Source organism: Chiloscyllium plagiosum, unplaced genomic scaffold, assembly GCF_037043375.1.
Source record: "Chiloscyllium plagiosum isolate Xiang-an unplaced genomic scaffold, Cpla_swu_hap1 HiC_scaffold_17, whole genome shotgun sequence".
Taxonomy (NCBI): Eukaryota; Metazoa; Chordata; class Chondrichthyes; order Orectolobiformes; family Hemiscylliidae; genus Chiloscyllium; species Chiloscyllium plagiosum.
In genome coordinates, this window is record NW_028270155.1 from 66906696 (window position 1) to 66928614 (window position 21919).

At 39.8% G+C, this 21919-nt stretch overlaps 1 protein-coding gene across 1 annotated transcript in view; it reads right to left on the minus strand.

Annotated features, from left to right (window-relative positions):
- The window catches only part of LOC122558545 (Y+L amino acid transporter 2-like), a 93209-nt gene that overhangs the window by 49167 nt on the left and 22123 nt on the right, over positions 1–21919 (minus strand). The window contains exons 2-3 of the mRNA XM_043707254.2: positions 16126–16251; positions 11627–11771 (exon numbers count right to left, since the gene is read on the minus strand). Of these exons, the coding sequence (XP_043563189.1) occupies positions 11627–11771; positions 16126–16251 (271 nt within the window). The remainder of the gene's footprint in view (positions 1–11626; positions 11772–16125; positions 16252–21919) is intronic.

Sequence of the window (21919 nt, forward strand, 5' to 3'; positions counted from 1 at the left end):
AACTCTCTAGTTTGGAGGACAGTGTTCATCTTTCGGGTATGTCAGCATTGACTTTTCTCAGAGTTACGAATCTACTCCTTATGTTTCCAATACAGCTCACTGCCAGCAAGAGTAATGCAACAAGCCACAGGTGGGATTCTCACCACGGTGGCTGCCTTGCTAAAAAGCCAAAGGCAAATGTAGGAGAAGCAGATGCATCAGGAAGCCCAGGAGCAGCAGTAAGCTGCCATGGAGGCTGAAAAGCACTGAGAGTCCACAGCTGCAGGGTCCCTCAAGATTTGTCACTGGTACAGAAGGGCAGCATATTTCATCCTTGAAGCTACTATCTCAGAATAAGGCAGAATGAGGCACAGTGTTAATGCAGGCTACTTGACACTGTGACTGAAATGTGCCAGCTGCTGGATCAGGATCTACAATATGTAGGAGTGGTAGTTGTTGGTGCAAGTGGGGTGGGGGTGGAGGTTGGGGTGGCACAACCTCTCCTGGTGACTGTGAAGGTGATAGCTGCATTGAATTCTGTTGACTATGTGCTTGTTGCACTCACAGGTTGCATCACAATGAAGCAATAAGAATGGTTTCTATTCCATTAATGTGCAGATGATCTGTAATCATCACTATCACTTTTTGTAGGTGTGTGTCAGGTACCCTGACAGCTGCCATGACCCCTGTATCCTGGTGCCCTCTCATATTCCTGCTGCATTTGAAGATCCAGAAGTCTAACAAGGCTGGTTACTGAATGGCAAGGCTACCACTGCAGCCATGGCTGATGGCACCATTTGTATAATCTCCTGAGTGTAGTGGAATACAGATACAATGCCACCCATCCTTCAACCAAGGCCATGATGGAGCAGACCATAGATTTGTTGAAGATGTGATCCCACTGTGTCTACCCATTTGAGCTCCATTGTAATATACTCCAGAGTGTGCCACATTATCCTTAAGTGCTGTGCTCTGCTGACGAACTGGGAGAATGGAAACAGTCTTCTAAGGAGAAAACTCACTTTGAGCATGACAAAGCTAAATTGCATTGGCTGCTATGAGCTAGGCAAGACTTAATTGACACCCAATTCCAGTTGATGTGAGCCGGTTGTAACAAACAATTTTGGACTGTAAAATAGTCGTTGGTCGCAAAGCAAGGTTTCATTTGTATTCTCGGGGCAAAATATAGCTTCTGTTTGTTTTGTTTCTGTTCATGTTTGTTGATTGTAAATAAAAGATTTCTGGCATTGTTTGAAAGCTTGCCTGATATGATGGTTGTACACTGAACTTAATAAGATGCTGGGCTACTTGGTCCTTGGGAACAAAATAGCGATGACCTAGAGAGGATGGTAAGATGGGATGTGGCTAAGGACAGGTAAGCTATGTGACCTAGTGATTAAACAGTGACTGAGAAAAGAAAATGACATTGAATGTGAGGAAATGTCAGCCATGCCACCTATGTGACATGAGCAACGTATTTATGGCTGATGTGCCACTCGTGGCCAAGGTTCCAAAATGGCACCAGTTTCAGGCATGCTGGTCTACTCTGAGGTGTCCATGAAGTGGTGAGCTCTTCCAGCTGCAGTGAGTAGGAGAATCAGACTAGCATTGGATAAGAGAAACACCATGGTTGGGGTGTTAAGGATAGTTGATGACTGAGTTTGGGATAAAAGTATGAATATACTCTATAGGTCTGGTGGAGAGAAATCCTCCATGAAACTGAATGAAATTGACGGTTAACTGAAGAGAAAATAAGATTCAGCCCAAAGAATTTCTTGATTTGATGATTAAGCATATACATGAGAAGAAGAAAATTGATGAGAATGAAAAGGCAAATGTTGCTTCAAATATAACTATGTGTCAATTCACTCTTCCCCAGTGACCAAGATTTTGAATTGGGAGTTTGAGAAATCTTAAGGGCTAATTTTTCCTACAAGTCCTTTAATTTAGCAAATGACTGAACATTATGTTTTAAATGATGTTTTACAGTTTTAAATTGGGATTATACAAGTTCTGAAAGAAGCTGTAGCTATTTAATTAGTGACTGCTTTAATCTATTGTTTTTAACCTTGTTTTCAGGAGATATAAGTAGAGTCTCCCCTCCATGCTGCATTGTTTGTGCTAAGTGCTGCTTTAGTTGTACATTATTTAAAATGGGAAATTTGCAGACCACACAAAAATTAGCCAGGTAGTTTGATAGTGAAGACATTGGCTCTGGTCTGCTGGATGATATCAGTAGCTTAGTTGAGTGGAAGAAAATTGGAGAATGAATTCAATCTGGAGAAGTATGTGGTAATACATTTATGGAAGACAAGCAAAGCTAGAGAATATACAATAAACTGGAGGATCTTTTAGAGGAAGTAAGAGATTTTGGAGTGCATGTCCACTGGTTTCTGAAAGAGGCAGATGAACAAGATATTAAAGAAGATATATAGGATGCTTTACTTCATTTGGCAAGGTATTGAACAAAAGCAGGGGTATAATTCTGGAAGTATGTAATCACTGATTAGGCTATAGCTGGAATTTTGAGTAAAGATCTCATCATCACATATGGGAAGAGTACCAAAGCTGTAAATACTGTGGAGAGATTTACGAGAATGTTGTCAGGTCCTGAAAATTGCAACTGTGAGAAAAGATTGTATAGGCTGGAGTTTTTTCCTTGAAACGAAGGAAGAAGAAGGGTGACTTAATTAAGGCGTGAAAAATAATGAGTTTCAATAGCATGTATCAGGAAGCCCTGTTTCTCTAGCAGATAGGTCAATTATCAGAAAACATGTCGTATGATGATGATAGCAGAATTACAGGCTTCATGGGAAAAAAAACGCTTTCACCCAGAGTGTGGTTTTGAGATGGAAACCCTCAAGTCATTTAGAAGGAAACATGAAGTTATACCTGATGTATTGTAGCCTGCAAGGCTACAGACTAGGAGTGCTGGAAACTAAGTTGAGAATTTGTGACAAATTTATTCAGCTTAATCAGACATGATGGGCTGAATAGTGTCTTTCTGTTCTGAAACATTCCTATGATTCTAACACAGCAGTGGAATTGAAACCCTTAAGAACATTACATTTCATCCTAAGGAAGGAATGAAAATGAAGAGCAAGTTGCAAGGGGCAAGTTTGCATACTTTCTAACAATAATAATCATGATTTGGAGGTGCCAGTGTTGCACTGAGGCGAACAAAGTCAAAAATCACACAAATCTAGATTATAGTCTAACAGGTTTATTTGGAAGCACTAGATTTTGGACCACTGCTCCTTCATCAGGTGGTTCTGGAGTATAAGATCATAAAATACAGAATTTATAGCAAAAGTTTACAGTGTGATGCAATTGAAATAATATATTGAAAATGACCTGGATTAGAGTCACAGAGTCATAGAGATGTATAAGCACAGAATCAGACCCTTCGGTCCAACTTGTTCATGCTGATCAGATATCCCAGTCTAATCTAGTCCCACTTGCCAGCACCCGGCCCATATCCCTCCAAACCCTTCCTATTCATATAACCATCCAAATGTCTCTTAAATGTTGCAATTGTACTACCCTCTACCACTTCCTCTGGCAGCTCATTCCATACACATATCACCCTCTGTGTGAAAAAGTTGCCCCTTAGGTCCCTTTTATATCTTTACCCCTCACACTAAATCTATGCCCTTTAGTTCTGGGCACCCCACGCCAGGGAAAAAATCTTGTCTATTTATCCTATCCATGCCCCTCATGATTTTATAAACCTCTATAAGGTCACCCCTTAGCCTCTGATGCTCCAGGAAAATAGCCCCAGCCGATTCAAACTCTCCCAAAAGCTCAAATCCCCTAACCCTTGCAAGATCTTCCTCAGGCAGCTGAGGAAATTTGGCATGATGGTGAATACCCTTGCCAACTTTTATAGGTGCGCCATCGAAAGCATTCTGTCTGAATGTATCACTACCTGGTATGGCAATTGTACCACTCAAGATCGGAGACAGTTACAGAGAGTGGTGAACTCGGCCTGGACAATCACAAAGGCCAACCTCCCATCTATAGAATCCATCTACTAGGCCTGCTGTCAAGAAACGGCCACCAGCATTCTCAAAAATTCATCCCACTCTGGCAATGTTTATCTACAACATCTACCATCGGGGAGGAGGTACAGAGGCTTAAACATACGCACCAGCTGGTTTCGAAATAGTTTCTACCCGACTGTTGTTAAAATACTGAATAGACTCACAAACTCTTAACATTTGCCTGTACCTGTGTTTTTGTTTTTGCCACTGTTTACCTATTATTTACTAATCTAGGCTACTTAACTCTGTGGTCTGTCTGTATTGCTCGTAAGGCAAAGCTTTTCATTGTACCTCGGTACAAGCGACAATAAATTCAATTCAATTCAAACATGACCTCCCAATTCCTGTACTCAATATTCTGACCCAATAAAGGAAAGCGTACCAAACGACTTCTTCGCTATCCTATCTACCTGCGACTCTACTTTCAAGGAGCTATGAATCGGTACTCTAAGGTCTCAGCAACACTCCCTAGGACCTTACCATTAAGTGTATAAGTCCTGCTTTGATTTGCTTTCCCAAAGTGCAGCACCTCGCACTAATCAAAATTAAACTCCACCTGCTACTCCTCAGCCCATTGGCACATCTGATCAAGATCCTGTTGTAATCTGAGGTAACCTTCTTCTCTGTCCAACACACCTCCAATTTTGGTGTCATCTGCAAATTTACTAACTATACCCTTATGCTCACATCCAAATCATTTATATAAATGATGAAAAGCAGTGGACCCATCACCGATCCTTGTGGCGCTCCACTGGTCACAGGCCTCCAGTCTGAAAAACAACATTCCACCACCACTCTCTGTTTTCCACCCTTCGAGTCAGTTCTGTATTCAAATGGATAGTTCTCCCTGTATTCCATGAGATCCAACCTTGTGAACTAGTGTCCTATGGGGAACCTTGTCGGATGCCTTACTGAACTCCATATAGATCGCCTCCACCGCTCTGCCCTCATCAATCTTCCTTCTTACTTCTTCAAAAAACTCAATCAAGTTTTTTTTATGGGCGGCACGGTGGCTCAGTGGTTAGCACTGCTGCCTCACAGTGCCAGGGACCTGGGTTCAATTCCCATCGCGGGCGACTGTCTAGGTGGAGTTTGCACATTCTCTCCGTGTCTGCGTTGCTTTCCTCCCACAATCCAAAAATGTGCGGGTCAGGTGAATTGGCCATGCTAAATTGCCCATCGTGTTAGGTGCATTAGTCAGGGTAAATATAGGGTAGGGGAATGTGTGTGGGTGGGTTACTCTTCGGAGGGTTGGTGCGGACTTGTTGGGCCAAAGGACCTGTTCCATTCTGTAGGGAATCCAATCTAAAAAAGAGTTCATGAGAAATTATTTCCCAGGCACAAAGCCATGTTGACTGTCCCTAATCAGTCCTTGCCTTTCCAAATATATGTATATCATGTCCCTCAGGACTCCCCCCCCCCCCCCCAACAATTTGCCCACCACCGACGTCAGGCTCACTGGTCTATAGTTCCCTGGCTTGTCCTTACCACCTTTTTAAAATAGTGGCACCATGTTAGCCAACCTCCAGTCTTCCGGCACCTCATCTATGACTATTGATGATATAAATATCTCAGCAAGGGGCCCAGCAATCACTTCCCTAGCTTCCCACAGAGTTCTCGAGTACAGCTGATCAAGTCCCGGGGATTTATCCACTTTTATGCATTTCTCCCTAATTACCCTTTTGTCCTTAATGTACATGTAAAAATCCTTTGGATTTTCCTTAACACTATTTGCCAAAGCTATCTCATGTCCCCTTTTTGCTCTCCTGATTTCTCTTTTAAGTATACACCTACTGCCTTTATTCTCTTCTAAGGATTCACTCCATCTATCCTGTCTAGACCTGACATATGCTTCCTTCTTTTTCTTAACCAAACCCTCAATTTCTCTAGTCATCTAGCATTCCTGACACTTACCAGCCATTCCTTTCACCCTAACAGGAATAAACTGTCTCTGGACTCTTCGTATCTCATTTCTGAAGGTATCCCATTTTCCAGCCATCTCTTTATCTGCAAACATCTGCTACCAATCAGCTTTTGAAAGTTCTTGCCTAACACCATCAAAATTAGCCTTCCTCCAATTTAGAACTTCAACTTTTAGATCCATTCTATCCTTTTCCATCACTATTTTAGAACTATTAGAATTATGGTCACTAGCCCCAAAGTGCTTCCCTGCAAATACCTTAGTCACCTGCCCTGTCTTACTTCCCAAGTGTTGGTCAAGCTTTGCACCCTCTCTATTAGGTACATCCACATATTGAATCAGAAAATGTTCTTGTACACCCTTAACACTATGGCAGTCCCAGTCTATGTTTGGAAAGTTAAAATCCCCTACCATAACCACCCTATTATTCTTACAGATAACTGAGATATCCTTACAAATCTGTTTCTCAATTTCCCTCTGACTATTAGGGGGTCTATAATATAATCCCAATAAGGTGATCATCCCTTTCTTATTTCTCAATGCCACCCAAATAACATCCCTGGATGTATTTCAGGGAATATCCTCCCTCAGTACAGCTGTAATGCTATCCCTTATCAAAATGGCACTCCCCCTCCACTCTTGCCTCCCTTTCTGTCCTTCCTGTAGCATTTGTATCCTGGAACATTAAGTTGCCAGTTCTGTCCATCCTTGAATCACGTTTCTGTAATTGCTATGATATCCCAGTCCCATGTTCCTAACCATGCCGTGAGATCATCTGCCTGCCTTGTTAGGCCTCTTGAATTGAAATAAATGCAGTTTATCAGTCCTAACTTGTTCTCTGCTTTGTCCCCACCTGCATTGACTGTTTTACTCACTTCTCTTCTCGTCTGTACCATTCTCAGATTGATCTCTTTCCTCACTATCTCCCTGCACGCTTCCACCCCCTGTCCCCCCAACCACCTTACTAGTTTAAATCCTCCTAAGCAGCTCTGGCAAATCTCCCTGCCAGTATATTAGTCCCTTTCTAATTCAGGTGCAATCTGTCCTTCTTGTACAGGGCACTTCTACCCCAGGAGAGATTCCAATGATCCAAAAATGTGAATCCTTCTCCCATACACCAGCTCCTCAGCCATGCATTTATCTGCTCTATCCTCCTCTTCCTTTGCTCATTAGCGCTTGGCACCGGGAGTAATCCAGATATTACTACACTTGCGGACCTCCTTTTTAAATTCCTAACTCTCTGTAATCTCCCTTCAGAACCTCATCCTTTTCTATTCCTATGTTGTTGGTTCCAATGTGGACAATGACCTCCTGCTGGTTCCTCTCCCCCTTGAGATCATTCTGCACCCTCTGAGACATCCTTGATCCTGTCACCAGGGAGGCAACACACCATTGTGATTTTTCGCTGCTCGCCACAGAAACAGCTGTCTGTGCCTCAGACTAGAGAGTCACCTAACACAATTGATCTCTTGGAACCCGATGTAACCCTCATTGCATTAGAGCCAGTCTCGATACTAGAAACTTGGCTGTTGTGCTACATTCCCCTGAGAATTCATCAGCCCTCTACGTTTTCCAAAACTGCATACTTGTTTGAAATGGGGATAGCCACAGAAGACTCCTGCACTATCTGCCTACCTCTCTTACCTTTCCTGGAATTAACCCATCTATGTGACTGTATCAGTGGCTTTTCTCCCTTCCTATAACTGCCATCCATCACACTCCTTTGCTCTTGTAAATTCCTCATTGCCTCTAACTGTCTCTCCAACCGGTCCATTCGATCTGATAGAATTTACAACCAATGGCATTTATTGCAGAAATAATCCTCAGTAACACATAAGGTCTCCCTAAACATATCACTCTACTAAGGGCTATTTTTGCTTCTTCCAATCTGTAGATGCAGAAAATAGCACCGAATTATTCCTCTACAAAACACTGCTCCAGGCTAACTTAATATTTATGGCTTATATTTTTAAATTTAATCAAGAGACATATCTCAATAAAACATATAATCAAGAAAGAACTACTCACCGCGGTAGATTTACGGCAAGGCTATATTTAAAACTATTCACTTTTCTTTTCTGTACTGTGACCTCTCCCAAACAGGTTTCTCCAAAATCAGTTGTGAATTATACTGCTTGTTAATTTTCCTAGATGCACTCCAATGTCCAGCAAAACATGAATTCAACAGCAAAGGCAGTAACTGCGCAGGTTCATTGCTGTGAAGTTAGCAGTGTGGGTTTCTTTCTCTCGCTCTCTTTCTTTCTCTCTCTCTCTTCTGCATTGACCTGACCATGTGCTGCCTTTGTCTGTTCCTCTCCCTTTTAAAAGTGCTGTAGTTTTGACTTTTCTTTTCTCCAAAGTTCCAAAACAATGCATATAAAACAGTAGTTGCTGCTCCTGGAATTCAAAGAAATCACCTCCAACACCTAAAATACCTCAAAAAAGGAGCAGTCTATAACAGCCAGAAATTTTTCTTGTACTCCACCTTGGATTACCCAGAATCTTGGATTGTTTGTTCGGTTTCTCATCTTTTAGAATGACCATGTTGGCTTCAGTTCTTTCATATGTAAATCCCAGAACTGTTTTTAAAGTTACATTCTCAAGTGAACTTTAACAATAGGTACCATGTCAGTTCAGATAATGCATTGAAGGTGTGAGCTTAACATCTCTCTGTCTGTGTCCCAATGTTCAGACCAATTCTATTTCTAAAAAAGGGCTTTACAGTCTCTTAAATGGATTCATGCAATTTTTGAGCAAAATAAAATGTAATTCTGCAAATACAAAATCCCCCCATAAATTTATATGTGTGTTGTGTGTGTGCATGTGGGGTGTGTGTGTGGGTGGGAGGGGTGTGAATGCCTGTGAGAGAGTGTGTGTATGTGTATGTGTGTGTGTAAAGGGGTATACATCTGTGAGGGTGCGCGTGTGTGGATGAGAGTGTGGGGGGTACGTATGTGTGAGCGTGTGAGAGACAGCTTGTGTATGAGAGAGGGTCTGCGTGAGTGTATAGATCTGTGTGTGTGTGTTTGTGTGCATGTGTGTTAGAGAGTGTGTAGTGCAGTGGGGTCACCTGTAGTGTGACATGAACCCAAGGTTCCAATTGAGGCCATCCCCAAGGGTACCGAACTTGGTTATCAGCCTCTACTCGGCCACTTTGCATCGTCCATTATCCTTCCCATCTAACCGCTCCACCCTCTTCTCCGACGTACCACCTTCACCCCCACCTTCATTTACCTATCACATTCCCAGCTACCTTCTGCTCAGCACCAACCCCCTCCCATTTATCTTTCAGCTTCCTTGGGCCACAAGCCTCATTCCTGATGAAGGGCCTGTGCTTGAAATGTTGAATCTCCTGCTCCTCAGATGCTGCCTGACCAGCTGTGCTTTGCCAGCACCATACTCTTCAAGTCTGATCGCCAGCATCTGCAGTCCTCACTTTGTCCGAAATTATTGAGTGAGGTTTTGATCATTATCAGTATTGTCAAATACACCAAGGAGAGCACGAATGTTTCTATAACTCATTGCTTCAATCATCAGAGTGCCATCATTACTGGCAGCACAATAAATATATTACAGTAATATGTCACAGCCTTGTCTATTTTCACTCTGTAATGTATTAGTTTGCATAGACTCAGTAAACTTCTGTTCAGAGAGTGTTTTTCCTTTGAAGATAACATTAACTATTGAATTCAAAGCTATAACTTAAATATAGTAAAGGTAGTCTTGTAGATAAGTGGGACAATCCACATCTCTGGAACCGAATGTGGACAGGTGGTTGAGTACCAGCCTGTAAATCCTTCCAACAGGTTTGATAGCAAGCAAAAGCAGGAGGATTTCCTGTGTAGCCATATTGCAATAAGCCACTGAAAACCACTGCAGTTAGTACCAAGAACAATCACGGCATAATCCATTGGGAGTTCATGATCGCCAGCCCAATCTTAACATACGGCACTTGAAGGAGGAACAGGAATAGCTTCAGCTGGTTTAGTGGTTTAGGAAAATTTATTAGAGATATTTTGGACAGCCAACATTTCTATATTTGTGTGCATACATTCTATCCCCTTTAAAGAAACCATTTAAAGTACCATTGGGAGGTACTGTTAGTGAGTTAATCGTCCTTATAAAGTAGTATGTATCTTTAATATGAATGGGTTACTTCTAAGGGGTTCCAATCTGTGTCTCATCAAAGCATAATGAGATATTAGTTTGGAAAAAAAATTGAAATGTGAAATTATATAAAATCATTAATTATTTAATGGCGAACTTGGTGCTGCAGAATTAATTTATTCATTCCCTGTTTGCACCTCTGGAAGCCAATTTTCTGATAGGTTTGTCAGCACTCACTTTCAACAGAAGCACTGACAGGATATAAACTTTAAGGTGACAGATCAAAACCAAAAAATGTTTGGTTGTGCAAATTCCTTGCAATTCATCTTTACAAGGGGCTGCAAACATGACACTAATTCCCAATAGGTTACCAGTGTCTAGTCATAAAGATTTTTATTCTAGAAATGAAGATATATTTATTACGGTACAAATATTTTGATCCCAGTCAGAATCCCTATTTCCAACCCAGATTAGCCAATAACGTTGACCAGACAAATTAAAGCAAAATTCTGCAGTTGCTGATATTGGAAGTAAAAACAGAGTGCTGGAAAAACTCTGCAAGTTTGGCAGCATATGTGGTGAGAAAAACAGGATTAAGGGTTAATGAACAATTGCTCTTCGGAACTGGGGGATTTGGGATTAAAGTCCAAGTGATCGAAGATCTGAAGTGGAGGGGTAGCAGTCAATAGGAAGTTGGGGAGGCTTGGTTCCATTGTTTGATGTGAAATCTGGTGTCTGTGAAGGTTATGGTTCAGGGAGGGGGTGGCAGTTTTAAAGCTAGCCAGAAGTGAAAGCAAATTTTAAGGACTATAACTTTTTCTGGCTCCCTTTTCAGGTAAGTCAGTTAGAACCATCCAGCTCTAATTCAAAATTGGAGACGTGTTCAATGGGTAATTGCCATTGGAAATTTAATCTTCATGATTAGTTCGTTCAGAGTCAGTTATGCTGGGACTAATGCATAGTCCTAACATGCAACTCCAGTCTATGTTTCGGCATTGACCATCTTCCAGTCAGGTCTGGGTCAATAACTTCACAAATGTGGTGCACAACCACCTGATGAAGGACCAGTGCTCTGGAAGCTAGTGTTTCCAAACTATAACCCGGTGTTGTGTGATTTTCTTTTGTCCATCCTAGTCCAACACTGGCTCCTCCACATCTTTCCTACTGAGTTATAGGACCCAAGCCAGAAACATACTGTTGTTATGACTAAATTACTGTGAATTAAATGTCAGAAACCTCCAACCTCCATTGCTTTCAATGAACTAAAAAGAATCCTCAAACCTGCAATATTTCCAGTTATCATCACAAAAATGAAAAATAAATTGACTTTTGGACTTTTTAAAAGTGGAAGAAAGGGAAATCATCCTATAGTTGCTCACTTGACTGTAACAAACATAAAAATCAAAACGTGACCTCCAAAAATTCAAAAGTAGCACTCAGGAAAATCTTAAGAAGAGCTTTCAAAAACACTATATTGATCTCTGACAAAGAGTAATCATTGTTTACATTTGGGCAATGTGCATATCACTGGAATTCCATTGTACAAATACAGACATTATGCACTGTGTGGACCTACCTCTCACAATCAAGAACCTCTTCTGTTATGTGGTTAAGTGAGTCCCAACCAGAGTAGGCGAACAGCACAAAATATATTGCAAGGGATATCTTATCAGCATCATATGTAGAGCCTTGAAATGCAGAATCAAGGTTAGAATATTCTTCTGTAAGAAAGGAACAAGCAATAAATTTTGGGAGAACTTTTCACATTTTTCAATGCTGCAGAGAAACAACAGAAAGTCTCCATGCTGATGATCTAAAATTATATAAATTATATCTATAAATTAATTTGCTGCAAGAACTAGTTGTAATATTTACAAATTTGCTGTTGATACCATACAGTGTGGGAACGTAAGTTGTGAGGAAGATACAATAAGAGGTCTTCAAGAGAATTTGAATAGGCTCTGATTGAGCTAGAAAATGGGAGAGGAAAAAATGAATAAATGTGAAGTAATTCACTTAGACAGAAAAACAAAGACAGAGTATTTCTTAAAAGCTAAGATTTTGGGAAGTGTATGTGTCCAAAGGGAACTGGGAGTCCTTATTCATGAGTAATTAAAAATTAGCATACATGCAGCAAGTATTTATTTTCTTCATTCATGGGATATGGATTTTGAAAGCATTTGGTAGCATTTATTGCCCATCTGTAATTGCCCTGGAGAGGGTGATGGTGAGCTATCTTGAATCACTGCAGGTCACTAACTATTCTCTTAGGAAGTGAGTTCTGGGATTCTTATTCAGTGAAAATAAAGGAATAGTGATATTTTTGTTATTCATTTGTGGGATGTGGACTTCGGTGGCTGACTAGCATTTATTGCCAGTCTCTAGCTGCCTTTGAGAACATGGTAGTGAGTTGGTCATGATATAATTCCAAGGCAGGATGGTATGTGGATTGGAGGGGAAATTGTAGATTGTGGTGCTCCAATGCATCTGCTGCTGCCTAGTTCTTCTAGATTATAACGATCATGGGTTTGGAAGGTGTTGTCAGAGGATCCTTGGTGAGTTACTACAATTTGTCCTAAAGATGGTAATCACTACTGCTCCTGTGCTTTAGTGATCTAGAGTGTGAATGTTGAAGGGTGGGTGCCAACCAACAGGCTTCTTTATCTTGGATGACACCAAACCACTTGACTGTTGCTGCAATCGTCCAAGCAAGTGGACAGCATTCCATCCCACTCCTGACTTGTCCCTTGTATATTTTGATCAGGCATTGGGAAAACAGGAGGTGAGTTACTCATTGCACAATTCCTAGACTCTGACCTGCCATTGTATATATTTATATGGCTGATCAATTCAGTTTTTGATGAATGCTAATCCACAGGGATTGTGAGGGATTCAATAATAGTAATGCTATCAAATGTCAAGGGATGACGGTTAAGGTTTCTCTCGTTGGAGATGGTCATTTTCTTCTAGCACTGAAGTTACTTGTCACTTAACAGCCTAAATGTCCGGGTCTTGCTGCATATGGCCATGAACTGGTTCAGAATCTCAGCAGTAAAGAATGTTGCTGAACACTATATTATTTTCAGATTCAGCAGTGAGCACTTGGAATTCTGACCTTATGACAGAATTCAGGTCATTGATAAAGCAACTGAAAATAGTTGGGTCCAGGTGACTACCTTGAGGACCTCCTGCAATAAGGTCCTGAGGCAACAACTATAACCACCTTTCTTTGTGCTAGGTATGGAGTGTTTTGCACAGAACCTATTGATTCCAGTTTTGTTAGGATTTTTTGATGCCCTCCTTTGTCAGATATTACATTGATTTGACTCTCACTTCACCAGGTTAACTATTTTACTCTTTGCAGCAATGTAATGAGCTTGTTATGCCAGTTTGGAGGGTATTTGTGGGTCTGGAGTTACAGGAGGACAAATTAGTTATGGAGAACAGATTCCTTCCTTAATGAACATCAGTGAATCAAATAGATTTCTATGACAATCCTTCTATTTGAGGATGCTGTCTACTCAGGTAAATCAAGAAATGTTTCAGTCCACAAAGATTGATAGATTTTAAAATCTCAATAGCAACTAATATTCCATCAATTATGGTTTTATGATACCATAAAACTAAATTTTAATTTCAGATTTATTAACCAAATTCAGCAGTTGATGGAATTTAAGCCCATATCTTTACAACATTACTCCATAACATTAACATTGTTACTCGCCTCCCCTCAACTATAAATTAGTCAAACACTTCAGATTCAGAAAAACTAGATTGATTGCATGATGATTTCCTAAATATCCTGCTAATACATCTTAATAACAGATTTGCATTTTCTCTATGATGGATATTAAACAATGCCCAGAAACATTTCATAACATTTCATAAAGTGTTGCAAATAAAATAATCTACAAGTTACTTCAGTTGCACAAAGCCCTGATTAGAACACATCCCTGGCACGGAGAGACTTTCTGGGCACCACATCTTAAGAGGAATAGATATACAGTTGGTTCTGATATAACATGATAATCCTGTTCATGTGCGATCTCGCATTACAAGAAAATTTACAGTACCCGCGTTATTTAAGCTGATGGGGCTGGAATTGTGTTATAGTCATTACAAGTAAGGAAAATAAAATTCATGTTCTACAAATAATGGCCTAAATTCTTCAGTTGTGTTAAAGCCAATTCGCGTTGAAGAAACACGTGTTATGACAGAATCGACTGTATTAGTCAGGGGATGTACAGCATAACCATATCAGAATGATATCTTGGACTCCGCTGCACAAACTATTGTCATACTCCATGGAACTCAGAAAGTTAAAGACTGATTTAATTACAATATTCCTTGAATAGGGTGGATGTAATCATGGTTGGTGAGTCTACAACAATGGGGCATAGTCTAAAAATTGGAGACAGACCTTTCAGGAGCAAAACTGTCAATTGTCCTTTGATCTGAGGATGTTGACAAGTCTTGTAAATCAGAAAATACTTCAACACACAAAAACGGTAATTTCTGCAAATGGCAATTGATGTTCTATTTATTAGTTATTTTAATGTAAGGTTGTTGAGATTTTTGTTCACCAGATTATTGAGGGATATGGAACAAAAGCAGGTTTATGGAATTGGATCACAGATCAGTCATGATTTAACTGAATGATGGAACAATCCTGTGGGGCAAAATGACCTACTCTTCTTTACTTGACTTTACTCAAATCGACACCCTATCAAAAAGACAGTGCTCCCAACTGCACAGAATTCCTTCAGTATGAACCATCAGGGTGTGTTTTCGTCATGTTCAAATCCCACGTTCAAAAGAACACTCAATGGTCTGACAAAGTTGCAAGTGCTACCAACTGATCCATGGCTCACGAAGTACAATTTCACAATTTGTAAGTGACACTAAGTTGAGCATATAGTTAACATCGAGGACTAATACATTAAAACATTAAATGTGTATAAGATGTGCATATTTGACAAAACAATCCAGGTGAAACCTTCTCTGAACTACTTCAATTGAACTATTATGTTTCCTTAAAGCAGGATCCCAAATTGCTCACAGGACTCCAGATGAGGTCTCACCAACACATTGTACAGTAAGACTTCCCTCCTTTTATGCTCCCAATCCCTTGAAATAAGGACCAACATTTCATGAGCCTTGTTGATTACATGCTGCACCTTTGTGCTGGCTTTCTTAGTTTCTTAAGGAAGTGATGGTTGCAGGTGCAATTACAATGTTTAAAAGACATTTGAAGAGATACACGAATAGGAAAGGTTTGGAGGGATACGGGCCAGGAGCAGGCAGGTGGCACTAGCTTATGTTCGGCATGGACTCGTTGGATTGAAGGGTCTGTTTCCATATTATATCATTCTATGACTCTACTCCTAATCCCTTCACATTGTAGCTTTCTGCGGTTTCTCTCTATTTAAATATAATCCTGTTCTTTTGTTCTCCCTTTCAAAATGAACATTTTCCCACATTATCTTCCATTTGCAAACATTTTTCCACTCACTTAACCTATCAATATCTTTCTGTACACTATTAGCATCTGTCTCGCAACTTGCTTTCCACCTATTTGTGTGTCAACTGCAAATTTTGCTACAGTATATTCACTTCCTTCCTCCAAACCATTAATACATATTGTAAACAGTTGTGAATCTTGCACTGATCTCTATGGAATTCTAGTAGTTACCGGTTGCCTGAAAAAAGAACCCCTTATCTCCACCTCATTAGTCTTATCTTTTGACTTAACCTTTTGTTGTGTATCTTGTCCCATGCCTTCTGGAAGTTCAAATATAACATATCTGCTGGTTACCCTCTATCCATCCCATTGAGACTTCCTTGAAAAACTCTAATAAAATTAGCCAGACGTGATTTTCCTTTCATTAAGCCATGATGACTTTGCTTGATGAGATTATGATTTTCCAAATGTGCTGCTATTACTTCCTTAATAATTGATAACAACATTTTTTCAACAAATAATTGTTAGATGACGATGGATCATAGGACCACTATGTGGCATTAAACATATATGGAACAATAGGCTAAATGGTTTAGTTCTTTTAAAGCTCTTACCTTGACTGAGTTTAACCAATCCCGTAATAATAATGATGCAAATGCCAAGCAATTTGGTAAATACAAGTACATCCTGTACTTTGGTTGCCCATTTCACATTGGCACAGTTTATAAAAGTAAGCAGACCTGCATGTGAAAAGTACAAGGATGTAACATTGAAGTAACTGCTGGGATTTCAAATGTACTTATATTTAAGCTATCACTTGATTTATTGGTCTCAGTATATCCAGTTTGCTAACTTAGATTTGGTTTACATTACACAATCATAATTTCAACAGAATAGAATAATTAATTCATCATTGAGTTAACCATTTCATACTATAGCTGGAAGTTCTCCATGTTATTTCTAAGTGTGAGGGCAACTCTGTTAAGTAATGACTAACATGTCACCTCCCAAGAATAAAATTTCTGAAGCTGCCACCTGCCAATCAGCTGATTAAGATCTGAAAACCATACAAAAAAGCTGTCCTAAAGACAAGAAAACATTTTTTGTCTTACCCTGGCATGGAGGTTGTGGGAGAGGAGGATCGTGGGGTTCAGAGACAAAGGCAGAAGCCCACCATCTATGCCTCTGCTTGACTCCAAGTTGGGGCAGTTGGAGTCCCTCACACACATGGGGCAGGTTGCTAATATTTCATGGTTAGGAAGCTAGCCAACTCCTTGCTTGCTGGGAAGGTGAATATCAGTTAGGTGGTGAGTTGAAGCCCTGAGGTGGCCAGTAATTGACCACTTAAGGGCCTTAATGTTGATGAATCGAGAAAGTTGCTAATGGTGATTGTTTTTCAACATTTCATCGTAGAGGTATTGAGAAGAGTTGACTTTCTCTCTGGGGCTAACTCATTAACTTATTTCTGAGTTAGAATTGGTTTTATTGCCACATGTGCTCAAGTACAGGAATACAGTGACAGTGAAAAGTTTACAATGTCGCCCCATATGGCACCACCTTAGGTACAAATCTTAGGTAAAAAATAGAGAGATAAAAAAAATTACAATACCTTACAATTAACTATTCATAGTATATTAGAAAAATTAGAACTAAAGTTAAAAAGTTAAACGTTACAGTCTTTCTGCAAAGGGCCTGCAGTAGATCAATACAGAGGGGTTCCACACATGGTCTCACCAGGCTTGCAAGCCAATGACTGCCTGCACTAGTCCCCAGTCTAAAAACCATCCCTGGTCCAGGCACTGTCCCATTCTGCTTGAGCCTCCAACCTGCTTACCGTCCCTGCACTGCTCAGGCCGTCCTCGGACTGTTTGGGCCTCCAGCCTGCAGGCAGTCCCAGTTCCGCTTGGACCTCCAGACCGCTGGCTGTCCCCACTTTGCTCAAGCCTTGAGCCCACTCTGCTCCATTCCTTCAAGCCACTTTACTTCGGCCCTCAGCTGCTCCAATGATGTCACTGCTACACCAAAGTATGTTTTTTTAAAAACACAGGAACAGAAAATAGGAGCAGAAGTGGGCTATTCAGCCCTTCAGTTCTGCTCCTCCATTCAATATGATCATTGCTGATCATCCAACTCTCTTGTTTCTACATTCTCTCTGTACCTTATGATCCCTTAATCCCTAAAACCTATATCTAATTATTTCTTTGAAAACAGCCAAAATTATGGCTTCAATCATTTTCTGTGGCAGAGAATTCCACAGCCACTGGGTAAAGAAGTTCTTGCCACCACCATTGAGGGGAAAACGATGCCAAAATAGGAGGTCAGTGGTCCATATACATATTTTGGTTCTTTGAAAGAGCTATCTAATTAATCCCTTTCCAGGTCCCATCTGTCTCTTGTACTTATGCCAAACATTTTAAATGTCCTCTCTGATTACAACCCTTCCTGCTTGTGGAAATAAGTCTTTCTTATATATTCCATCAAAGTTATCTATTTAAATGTATTATTAAAGGAATTAAATCAGTTTCAGCTAGTTTCCAGTTAAAATGTTTTCAGTAAAAACAAATGGGACAAAACTGCAGAACCACAGATGTTCAAAGATAGGATAAAGAATGGAGACACAAAAGGGCAAGACCAGGGATGCAAAGAATGATGGGGAGTAGGGGGACCAATAGCCCAATAACCGGAAAATAAAGTAGGGTCTTGGGTAAAATTCAAACAATGCCTATTGTACATTTATTTCAATCAGACTGTTTTGACACGCCTTCTGAACCAGAACAATAAACTGTGCGAAAATACTAAACTACACTGGAACATCTGGTCAATCCAGGTGAATTGTTCAGAAAATAATTCACTGTATCACTTGTGTATAAAAGCTGGAGATCTTGAAACTTTTCAGAGTTAGTCTTATAACTGATGAGAATGATTCTCCTTTCATATACCTGAATAAACAACTATTATCCTAACTGAGTCACCTTGCAGCTTGTCAAGTTCAATGATAGTAGAATGTAAGAAGTTGGCAGGATCTCCTGGTCATGTTCCCTGCATTTGGTTGAGTACATTTTTTATTACCCAAAGATGGGTAAGTGAGCTGCATAGGACTGATATGGATGAGATCCAAAGGATTTGAAGGACTCAGAACAGAAGGTACCACGTATGGAGGTCGAACTGTGTTAGCAGGAGATCTAAAACGGCTCAGACAAGTCAGACCCCTCAGGAGTCACTAGTACAACATGATTGTGTAGTTGGGAGACTATGATCATGCAGACTAGTGAATGTCTGAACAAAAAATACAAAAAGTCAGAAAATCAGGTTTAAAATAGAATTTGTCATGTAAAATGACATACCTTTTGAAGAATGTATGAGTCACAAGGCATTTCTGAGTTTTCTTTGCACCTTTTCCTGAAATGCAGCACAAGGGATGCAAAAATAGTGAATGAATATATAGCCACACACACACACACACACACACAAGTTGCTACGGAAAAAAAATAGAAGAAGATGAAATTTAAAATAAAAAGAAACTTCAGCAACAGCTTTTTGAATTTGAAATAATTTTGAGATGTGACATTATTAAGGGAATTTAGCAACTCAATTTTGGAAAACCGTGACATATAAGTGTAAAGCAATATAAAGAATGAACATGCAAGAGGTGTTCATGCCTGGAATCAAGTAAATATGTTTGATTTTTATCTTAAGAATATAGTAGAAATATTTTATTTGACAGTAAATGTTTGCTTAGACTCTTGAATAAAATAGAAAGGTAATAAGACGATGCCTCACTTAGAAGAGATCTCAGAAACAGTAAATATATTTTGTTTTGCGTACTTGGAATAACTTACTAGGGTGTAATTTGATTGAATATCTATCAATTTAGGATTTATGTAGATTATTGTGAAAGGACAGTACAGGTGAGGATGAAGTACAAAATAAAGTTTGAATTGCAACAATTAATATTTTGTGAACTAAAATAGGAATAGTTAGGATTATCCAGTTTATACAGTTTAAGGAGAAAATAACAGTAGGAACTTTTGATTTGGTAGTTAAACTACTCATACTTAAAGTGGCAGCAGTCAAAAAATATCAATAATTTTATAAGAGAATTTTAATTACTGAGATAATCTGTAGATGATCAATACCAACACTGGTAGACAGTGATCATCCAGAACTTTAATTGTGATGGGCAGGTGAAATAGAACCTTGAAAATACATTGCAATGTTAGTTACAGATGTGTACGCATAATGTGCTAGCACACTCACAGGGCTAACATTTACACTGATAGTACATATGCTTTTGAAATAGTATATGATTATATTCAAGGAGTTGAGGGGCTACATACCCTAGGGAGGGGTACATATGCAGCATGAGAAAGTTAATGAACTAGTTAAAACTGCAAGTCTACCATGAGAGGCAGCAGTGGTAATGGTTAAAGCACACCAGAATAGACATCATTCAAGTAGCAACTAAAGGGCAGATGAGGCACACTGCCCCAAGAACCAAATGGTTGCAGTAACAATTGTGCAGGATGAGGAGAACATTTACACAGAGATACAGAAGGACAGGAAAAAAGTAATTGGAAGAACAGTAGAATGTACCAATAGTGTCTGGAGGAGAGAAAAAAGCTACATTCAGCATAATCTTGTGAAAATATACCATGGCCATGCTAAATTGGGAGAGAAGTCATGTTGGGAAGCATGAGAAGGTGCTCATGGTGGGGAAGGGGGTTGGTGGGAGAACGGGAAGAGATGTAGCAAAACATTGCCAGTTGATGTTTGATATGGCCAGTCAAAGTCTGCATGTTGCAACAGCCCTGAACAAAAGGGCTATTAGAACAACTGCAAATAGATTTCATGAGATCCTTCCACCAAATCAGGAAAAGATTTTTGTTTGGTCATTATTGACCAATTTGAGGTGCATGGATCCTGTCTGCATGAGACCATTCAACCACTGTTACTCAAATGATGGGAGAAGAGTCATTACAAGACTCTTCAGTCGATAGTGGAAGAGGTCAAACTGAAGCCATGTGGTCAGGAACAGAGTTTGCAGGTGCTGAAATGTCTGAAAAAAAGATAAAAGATTTTTTTTGGGAGCGAAGTCAGAAAGCCAAGTTTAAAATGGAATTTGTTTTAGAAAGATTGGAAATACCATTACAGATTGAGTTGGATGAGGGAATACACTTTACAGGATCACTGATTAAATTAGTTTAAGTTCTGAGAATAAAACAAAATTTACATCCCTTGCCACCTGTAGAACTCAAGCATGGTAGAGCAAAGGAAGAGGACACTAAAAAGATGGGTAGCAAAAGCCATCTAGGAGACTGGCGGGGGAATGAAAACATTTATTGCCTCATATCCTAATAGGTCTCAGGGCAACACCCAGTAATACAACCAGATTAACTCCAAATGAATTAATGACAAATAGGGAAATGACATTACTAAGGGATGTTGTGATTGGTACTGAAGAAGTAAGACCCATAAAAGATACCTGTAGGAGAGACTGTTATTAAAAAAAATTGAGAGAGAGTTGTGCAAGCAGTGGATCAAGCTGAGGTGATCATTGTAGGAGATAGGGTGCAGATCAAAGTGAAGAAGCTGTGATACACAGCAAAATGGATAGGACTTTATCAAGTGATCATAATTAGTGATTTGTACACCTGTATGGACATGAAAGCAAAAGATCATTGGAAGCATTTGTCTCAGTTGAAACACCTTATAATCTGATTTTATTTTATAGGATTAATCATGATCAACTGGTGATGACTGGGAGGTTATTTGCTTGAAACAGGAACTCCCAGGTGAGAAAATGACCTCACATTCCAGCCATCAAATAGTGACAAGGACATATCCCTGTGTCTTAAACAAGGGATCTGGCAACCAAAACACAACCCTACCCACGACTGCAACTTTATCAATGAAAAAGGGAAAGATCCTGAAACCAGAAATAACTGACTCACCTAAGTCCAGGACCAAACAATTGCCTAGATTTGGTAAAGAATGATAAAACTGATATGATAATGCACAACATGAATGGCACCTGGCATTTTGAACATCCCCAATATTAGTTTGCCTGAGTCCTGTTTGGTTTAGACCTAAGCATTGGAGTTAGATTTGGTAAAGAAAAGTGACAACACAGGCAGCTAGTGGGTGCATTCCCACTTCAGGGAAAAAGTTGACTGAAACACTGTCTGGTCAATGATGTTGCTAAAGGTGCCTCAGTAGTAATTTTGATTGGTTTGGCAACAGTAGACCTAAAGGTTCAGATTTTACATTTTCAACTTTAGAAAATTCGAGAAAAGGGACAAGGGATCCATGAAAGAAGGCTCAGTATAGACCAAGAACTGATACAGGTAATTAAGAGCTTGGTCACTGTACAAGAAATTATGTATGGACCAATAATAAATTGATTAAGGT